The sequence below is a fragment of the Phalacrocorax aristotelis genome, chromosome 2 (assembly GCF_949628215.1).
Source record: "Phalacrocorax aristotelis chromosome 2, bGulAri2.1, whole genome shotgun sequence".
Classification (NCBI taxonomy): Eukaryota; Metazoa; Chordata; class Aves; order Suliformes; family Phalacrocoracidae; genus Phalacrocorax; species Phalacrocorax aristotelis.
Genome location: NC_134277.1, coordinates 57,741,663 through 57,750,501, shown reverse-complemented (window position 1 = coordinate 57,750,501; position 8,839 = coordinate 57,741,663). Strand labels below are relative to the sequence as shown.

Sequence of the window (8,839 nt, the reverse complement as noted above, 5' to 3'; positions counted from 1 at the left end):
TGCCTGCGGCTTGGAAGCAGTCATCAGCTCGGGGAGAGCAAGGGCAGTCGCCCCCATCTAGCACCAAATGGTTTAATAAGGCCCGCTTTTGTTACCTGAACTTCAGGGGCCCGACATGCATCAAGCCATGGCTGCTTCTTCCCCGCTGAAGGTCAAGCCCAAGGCTGACTTGCCTCTGGCCTTTCAGTCCTACCGAAATGTCTTTGCTCCTTAATAAAGGCTTTTCGGAATTAAATACGTGCTTAGTTGCGGACCGTCGTGCCCCTGACCGCGGGCACGGCGGGGAGGGGAGCGCGGCCGGGGCGGCGCGGCGAGCCTGTCCCCGCCCGGCCGCCCCGGGGGAGGCGCTGGGCCGGGCCGGGCCGCCTACTGCCGCCGCCGGGGCCGACGCTGTTGCCGCCGGGCTGTGAGTATCGGCTGCGGGCGGTGACACGGTGGAGGGGAGGGAGCAGGGCTCGGCAACGCCCGCAGAGGCGAGGCGGGCGCGGGTTTGTTGCGCCCCGGCGGTGACTGGGGGGCGAAGGGGGCAGGGGCCCGCGTCCCGCAGCCACCCGAGCCCCGCCGCCCACCCTGCCGGGGGAGGTGTACCAGATGGGGGCGAGGCAAGGGGGCGCCGCCGGGCTCCCCGGGGTCCGCCGGCGCTGCCGAGAGGGGCCGGGGGCAAGCGCCGAGGGCACCCTGCCCTCACCCAAGATGGCGCCGCCACCCTCCTTCCCCCCCCCCCCGCCGCCGCCGCTGCTCTGGCTCGATCGCGGAGCGGCGCGAAGGCGGGGCCGGGAGAGGCGGCCCGTTCCGCTGCTCCCCGCCCAGTGGAGATGCGGACCCCGACAGTAAGGGAGGCCGGTGAAGCAGCGCCGGTGCGTGACTGCCGAGGGGAGGCGGGCAAGGGGCGGGCGTGGGGACGGCCGTGCCCGCGGGACGTGGCTGCCGCGGCGGGCTGAGGCCGCGCTGGCTGGGGCGGGTCGGCCTCCCGCGGCTCCTGCTAGCAGCAGGCGTGCGTGTGAAGGGGTTTATTTTTTTTCCCCACCTCGTTTCAGGGAGCAGCGCTGTGGTTGGTAACAAGGTCGCCTCGCAGTTGTGGTGCTGAAAAAGTAGTTGGGTTTGTGGGGTTACTTTCACTGAAAAACTGGAGGCAAGCTTCATCTTGAGTAATTTTTATGTTTGTAGAAGATGAAGCTGCTGTGGGAAGAGGTGCCAAAGTAGTAACTGAGGGTTTTTAGTCATTGCTTTGCATATAAGAGTAAACTTGTGGCAATGGGGAATACTTAGGGAGGAAAGAACTAATTTCCCTCTCCTCTGACCCTGAAGAAAGTCAGTAGGTCACGTTGGAAGACATTAGGCTTTTTGGTTGAGAAGAAGGGGGAGATTTTGGTCGTGTTGAGTATCAGCTGGGCCTGTAGCAGTTAATGCTGACTGAATTTGAACTTGTACATCATGCAAGGGTGATTTCAACCGCTTGAAGCCAGGCTCACAGCGTCACTGGCAGAGCCTGTTGTAGGACCCAGGCCATATCCTGTTGCTCATTTTCAGCTGAAGCTGCATTTGCCTTGCCCTTTAATACCAGTTTGATTCAACATGCAGCTTAGGTAAGAATTACAGGAGCGTCTGTTCATACTTGTAGTTGAGAGACAAAATTAGTATATTTCACTATTCGTAGTGGCTATTTACTGCCTGTCATAAAAATGATATTGTTTGCTGTGTATTGAATCCTAAGTTTTTCAAAGCCAGTACACATTCAGTTAAGTAATTCCTATCATCCTTTCCTCAGGGGGACATCCTGAAGTAATGTGTATGCAAAGGGATAGACTTCCTGAGTGCAACACAGTAAATCTTTAGTAGAACTAGAAAACAGAGAGTTTTAGATCCACCTGGCTCTAGAATGATGAATTATGTCCTGTCATGATGCTGTGTGATGTTGAACCTTTGCCAGCAGGTTATTTGGGGCTCATTCACAGAGTTGTGCAGTGGAAGCTGGGGAAGACAGAGCTGTGCTACCCATAATTGTAAAATGCAATGGGCATCCTCTATGCTGTGTTAAAATACTTGCTGGGAGCCAGACTTTGCTCTTTTTATGTATGCCTGTAAGCATGGTGGGTAGCTTTTATATTTTATTGGTGAGAGGGAGAGGCAAGATTTGCTTATGGCATTAACAAGATTTCTTAATTTTCCTCTGGGTAGTAACTTTAGCAAATGAGCTGTGATAGTTGAGATGTCTCTGAGTGACTAGCTCAATGAAGGGTTCACACGCCAGCGGAAAAACCACAAACTTGCAAGATGTGTGTGGAGGCTCGAATGCTGCTGTTGTCCCTTACTGAGAACTGACATCTTCTGAGGCTATGGTTTGGATCCCCAGAGGCGAAGGAAAGGAATTGATCTCTTCGATGAGATTTGTTCTGACGTTCCTGACGCTTGTGCTTTACAATACTGGTAGCTGTTGAGCTAAATCTACTGCAGAGCTCCAGTGTACTGTTGCAAAGACCTATTTTGACTGTCTTTATTCTTGGCCATGCAATAACAATCTTCTCTCTTGCTTTCACTTGATAGGAATAATGTTTCCAACATGTCTGTTCAGTCACTGCTGTCTGAAAGAATTGCTGTTGCCAAAGAATTGATCAAGAGAGCAGAAGCCCTTTCCAAGTCCCAGAAAAGAAGAATAGAAGGTGGGGCAAAACTATGTGGCAAACTGAAGGCTGAGCTAAACTTTTTACACAAGGTGGAGGCAGGGAAGGTTGCCATTAAAGAATCCCATCTGCAGAGTACAAACCTTACCCATCTCCAAGCTGTTATACAGTCAGCAGAGAACCTGGAGGACGTTGTCAGTGTCCTTCATGTCTTTGCTTATGAGGACAGGTTTGGAGACAAACAGACGCTGGTGGTAGATGTTGTTGCAAACGGAGGTCACACGTGGGTGAAGGCCATCGGTCGGAAGGCTGAGGCCCTGCATAACATCTGGCTGGGGAGAGGCCAGTATGGTGACAAAAGTGCCATTGATCAGGCAGAGGATTTCCTGCAGGCAAGCCGTCAGCAGCCAGTGGAGTACAGCAATCCCCACATAATCTTTGCGTTCTTCAACAGCGTGTCCAGTCCTATGGCAGAGAGACTCAAGGAGATGGGAATATCTGTGCGAGGAGACATTGTTGCTGTGAACTCATTGGCAGACCCATCTTTAGAAAACAGGCACCGTAGCACCAGTGAATCGGATGAAGAAGGCTCTGATCTCCTGCAGGTGACCAGAGTAGACCGGAAGAATTTAGTGGCCAGCATTGCTTTTCCTACCCAGATCAAAGTAAATGTGTGTAATAGAGTTAACTTGGACATCACTACCTTAATAACCTATGTCTCTGCTCTGAGCTATGGTGGCTGCTACTTCATCTTCAAAGAAAAAGTGCTAACAGAGCAAGCGGCTCAAGAAAGGAAGGAAAGAGTCCTGCCTCAGCTGGAGGAGTTCATGAAGGGGAAAGAGCTCTTTGCCTGTGAATCTGCTGTCAGAGATTTTCAGTCCATCTTGGAAACGCTGGGAGGACCTGGGGAAAAAGAGCGAGCTGCGTTGCTTTTTAAAAGAATTAACGTGGTGCCAGATCAGCTGTCTGACCGTGCCTTAGGACTAGTGGCTAGTTCTAAAATCAACAGCCGTTCTCTAACCATTTTTGGGACAGGAGACGCTTTAAAAGCCATCACCATGACCGCAAATAGTGGTTTTGTGAGGGCAGCGGCTAACCAAGGTGTAAGGTTCAGTGTTTTTGTCCATCAGCCACGAGCATTGACAGAAAGTAAAGAATCTGTTGCCACACCTTTACCAAAGAGCTGCCCACCTGATAATGGACTATAAGTCATTTAATGAGTTAGTCACTGAAATATTGCAGGTGCTGTAGTGGAGGCATTTGGAGAAACAGAAGAATCATGACAATACATTTTAGGACGTGTATCAATGAAAACAGTAACTGTAGCGGCGGGAGGGCTCCTCAAGGGATTTGCAGTGTCTTTACTCAATCCTTGGGTATTTTTTGTTCAGCTGACCATTAATTTATTCACTAAGGTAAGAAGATTTCAGTGAAAATTGTTAACTGGCTTACAGTACATTAATTGTATCCATCCCTATTAAAAAGTTCAGTTGAAGCACAGTTGCTGTTGTGCCCTTGTTTTTGTCCTCTTCAAAGCGATTAAATTCAGCACCATAGATAGACTTCAGACACGACTTCTGTGGAACGTAAATCTTTCTTTGACCTATCTTATTCAACTGAATTCTCGGTTGATTCAGAGGTAACTTGTGTGGAGGCATATGCCTTTTTGGATGTATGCTGTTTTGTGAAGATGTGGCTAGTAGCCACGAACAGAAACCAACATAAGTCTTCCTTCTTTTCCTGAAAAAAAACTCTATTTATACCATGTTAGACTGAACTGGGCAACAGCTTTAAAATTCCGGGAAAAATCCCTTGAAATTGGAGTTTATTGGCACTAGTATGTTCTGACTCTTGGGCCAAACTGGACAGCCAGTGGTAGCAGACCAAGGAGGCAAATCTGCTTCCCTTTTCTCTTTGCCTTTGCCCAAGTGCAAAGGCTTCCTGGGTGCAGAACTCATCTTGAGGCTTCAGATAACAGAATACTCCTAAACTGAGCCTGCAACCAGGTAGCTTTTGATACTGGGAAGCTCTCTGAGGACTTGTGGTGCACTTGAATTTGGCTCTTGCTTGTGGGTTACCTGAAAAAATGCCTCACTGAAGTCCTTTAGTGTTGGTATGGTGGAGGAGGAGGAGGTTTGTGGGGTATGTTGTTAACTGATAGTTTGCCCTATGGCAGAGAGAAGAATAAGCAACAATTTCTTCCCTTTTCCCAGGAGAGCTGCTGTTTTAGAAGTCTTTCTAATGTTTTCTGTATGCTGTAATGACAGCACTTACTGTTTGGTATTAATCTGCATCAGGCTCCTAGTGGAAAATTTTTGAGATGCCAGAGTGAACCTCTTGGCCCTGAGCTACACATTTTATCAGGTCTGTGAAAAAGATACCCACTGAATATGTTACAGGCTGTTGTTCAACAAGATAGCATTATTATGCAGCTTATAGTTCAGGCAAATAACACTCCCTTGCCTTTTGCCACTCCCCTACAGTACAAAGTAGCTGCAGTGCTGCCCTCAGCCATAGTCTACCTATTTCTATCTCCAGTACTCTGGAATACTCCAGAACTGATGTAAAGATACTGGCATGCCAGCAAAACCACTCTGCGTGTCTCTCCCAGCTGACTAAGCTTAACTCCAAGGAGCAAAAATGTGCTTTTTTTCTCTATGGCTCTAGCTCTGTTCTGTTCTTACTCTGCCTGCAGAGTGACCCATTAGGAGTCGTCACCAGTATCCACATGCTGCATATCTTTACCTGTACTTTTAACAGTGCAGAGGATGGTCTGCTCTTCACCTGTCCCTGGTTTCTGCTGAAAGAAGGTACACGAAGCCTCCTACTGAGTAATTTATGAGCAAACAACCTGGGAGAGGGGTTGTTTTTGTTTTCAACTCAGAGCTTTAAAAGCTGAGGTCCCAACAGACAACTTGCTATTTATCACTGATTAATCTGTTTTACAGTCTTACAGGATATACTTAAAGTGCATGGTAACCATTCCCTTATGCATGCTAATTCGTTATGGCCTTTTACGAACTAATCCTTTGTATTTAAGTTACTTTTGATTTGTTTGCAGCCTTCCTACCCTGATGAGGGTTTTGAATGAGTAAATGGGAGAGAGCTGCTACATTCCGCTTCTTGCTGTGACTCTAAGAAGTGGGTTTCCACCCTTTTCCTTGCCGTATCCCATTCAGTACTCTTGGATATCGTCTTGGGCACCCTCTAAAGAGGGTTCTCCAAACCATAGATGAGAGGGCAGTGACCTGCATTCTTACAGAGAATGTGTTTCTCTCTACAGAGGAAGTAGGGAAAAGCAAGTAACCTCTGCATTTCCCACATTAGAAGTGGGTGAGCTCTGTTTGCTGTATTGCTTCACTCCTGCTGCTGCAGAGCTGACTTGTTTTGTAGTGATAGTTTTGTATGAACATTAAATGCAGCTCTGTTTAAAAGCCTCTGGGTCTGGAGCCATCGTGTGGTGATATTTTTCATTACCAGTCATTTTTGCCCAACACAGTATTTGTTACTCAATCCATTTTCTATCTGTTACCGATTTCTACCAATCATATGAACAGTATTTTAAGAATACGAAACTCTAGAAATTATCTGCATACCACTGTGCGACTTGAAGGGTTGTTTATTGTTATTTTGTGTCTTTTGTTGTATGGTGCAATAAAAAGCTCCGAATGTGGGTGTTCTGGTTTGGGGTTTTTTTAAAGCTATTTTTATTTTCAGTGGTTTTCTGGATTATTGGTCAAACATCAGTGCAATGCTGGCAAACTGTAAGAATTGCTTTATAAGGTGAAACCTGGAACTAAATGCTGGCTTGGAACCAAAATGTGTTTGTAATATTTGGTGGCTTTTGTGTTGCCTTCCAAGATATTGGTGTTTGACAAATATAAACCAGTGTTCTGGTTTAGTGCATTTAGATAGCTTCTGTTTAATTTTACAAATAGGGGATTAGATGTTGAACTTCCCATATTTGAGACTTTACAAATGAGTAATTAGAAGATACCAAATTATGTTTGAAATTAAGTTGAAAAAAAAATGGAAATCCAGGACTTTTCTTCCAATATCACACAACTGCTTTGTCTACACTACACCGGGCACTTGAGGATACAACAACGTCTCACTGCCGTAATGGAATTTGTTTGGTTATTTTTTTCTTTAAATTTTTCAGCATTAAGTGCCTTGGCAACTGTTTTGGAGAACCTTGTTCTTCTGGCACTTTCAACTTATTTTACATTATCTCTGTATGGTTCCATCGACTCCGAGGAGAGCCAGCATCTCTGTTCTGTGCAGCACTCAGCCTGTTCTCTTCATTCCAGCAGCAAGAATACCAAACAAGGAATGCTGCGATTGATGCCAGGCCATAGGACAAACTTGGATATTATATGAGAAATAAATAGGTAAGTTAAGTTGTTAATACATTTGTTTCTAATTTGTCTGCCACAGTTTTGTCAAAAGCAAACTTGTTTTTGGACACAGGTTGTATGTTCTTCACTTGCTGCTGTTCTGGCTGACAAAATTTGCGGATAAATTACTTGTTTGTCATTGTACCTGCAAGCCATGAAATCGCTCAGAGGTGCACGATGCAACCACAGCTGTGTAAAAGTGTTATTCTTTGGTAGGTTAACGGGGTGAACAGTGGTTTGTGTATCAAATTGTCCCCTTTCTCTAATAAAGTCTTCAGATGACTTAAAGTAGTCAGCTGAAGTCTTCTGGAGCCTGTCTGAATATACTTTCACAACCCAGTTCCTAGTTCCTGAAAACTGAGTGTAGGCTTGGTCACAACAGTAATAAAGCAAGAAAATACAAGCAATAGTTGTTTGAAATAAGTTTGAGAGGAGACCTAAAAAAAATACCCTAAAATCTTTTATTGAAGTGGAGCAAGGAAAGGATTTACAATACTGACAAAGCATGTGGTTGCAATGACATTCTTTATTTCAGGTTATTATGCAAGCAAAACAGCACAGGTCACCTGTTATGTAAGTTACCTGGTAAAGGAAGCAAGAATTAGACAGGGTTCTGGAACTGAAGGCTGTGGTTGCAGTTTTCCTGCAAGTGGTAGCTTTAGGAACTGCTCTGCCATCCAGCTTGCTGCAGGCACCACATGTGTGTTCTTCTGTGGTGAAATCAACTCCGTAGGTACGTGTGGCGGTTGCTTTTCTATCAAGATTTAATGCTGCAGTTTATTCTAGAGTAAAAAGAAAGAGTGAACGTAAAACTACTATACTGAGTGCCAGAACTGCTTGGAATTGCAACTTTGGGGCTTTGCAAATTGTTATGAACACCATGGAAATCAAGATTTTCCCTGCACAAGCTATTGTAAAGAACAAGCAAACAAAAAAAAAACCCCATACAAAAAACCTCCTCAAGCCTTAATTGTTCAGATCTTCCTGTCCATTTAAAAGATCCTCACTTATAATGTCTTGCATAAGACTTTACTCTCTTAGAACAAATCATAGAATCATATAGAATCATAGAATTCTGGAAGAATGGAAGGCTGGAAAAGACCCTTAAGATCATCGAGTCCAACTGCTAACCTATCACTGCCAAAAAGAAAAACCCCAACCAATAAACCCTCAACCCCCCAAAAAAAACAAACCAATGAAACTGAAAGGGGGGAAAAAAAAGAAAACCGAAAGAATTAACAACATCTGATAATGAAGCTGTGTCCCTATTCATTAATGAGGCTGCGTGCATGGTAAAGCAGCTCACTGTGGTAATAGAAATACGGATATACAGGGCACAGAAGTTTACACTTCAGTGTAGGTACCAAAATCCAGGGGCTAGAGGAGTCAGTAGCGTGAGTGCTTGATAGCATTTTTTTGCTGAGGTTAATCACATCCATTTACTGATGCATTTGAAGTCTCAACACTGCTCTGGTGGTAACAGTACTGAGGGTGATAGTCTACAGTGAGCTCAGGAAATTCTATTGCAGCGCTTCCTTGTTTTGTTGGTGGTAGTAATACTGACTAATTTCAGGGTTGCTCCATTTTCTGAAACCATGCTGGACATGATATTATGATTTCCAGTTTTCCTAGCACAGACATAGTCCTACATGCCATTGAAGTAAGTGAGAGAAACAAAGCAAAAACGTTTCAAAGGAAATGTTCTCAAGGCAAAACACTCTCAAAAAGTGAGGCAGCTGATGCGAACATGAGTGAAGGAATATCCAAGGTTAAGTCAGCATCAGACTATCTTGCTAGCCAGACTGGAAGCAGGGCAGGAAT

The 8,839-nt window shown here is 45.5% G+C and overlaps 1 protein-coding gene across 3 annotated transcripts; it reads left to right on the top strand.

Moving 5' to 3' along the window:
- The first annotated feature begins 289 nt into the window (after nucleotides 1–289).
- On the top strand, nucleotides 290–4,121 carry C2H7orf25 (chromosome 2 C7orf25 homolog). 3 transcript variants are annotated; one of them, XM_075083711.1, is made up of 2 exons: nucleotides 290–406; nucleotides 2,545–4,121. In XM_075083711.1, the coding sequence occupies exon 2, from the start codon at nucleotides 2,561–2,563 to the stop codon at nucleotides 3,827–3,829; it is 1,269 nt and encodes a 422-aa protein (XP_074939812.1). In that variant the 5' UTR covers nucleotides 290–406; nucleotides 2,545–2,560; the 3' UTR covers nucleotides 3,830–4,121. The 3 variants fall into 3 exon arrangements, with proteins under 3 accessions (XP_074939812.1, XP_074939810.1, XP_074939813.1); XM_075083709.1 differs by lacking the exon at nucleotides 290–406 and adding an exon at nucleotides 475–830; XM_075083712.1 differs by lacking the exon at nucleotides 290–406 and adding an exon at nucleotides 506–857.
- The last annotated feature ends 4,718 nt before the right edge of the window (nucleotides 4,122–8,839 follow it).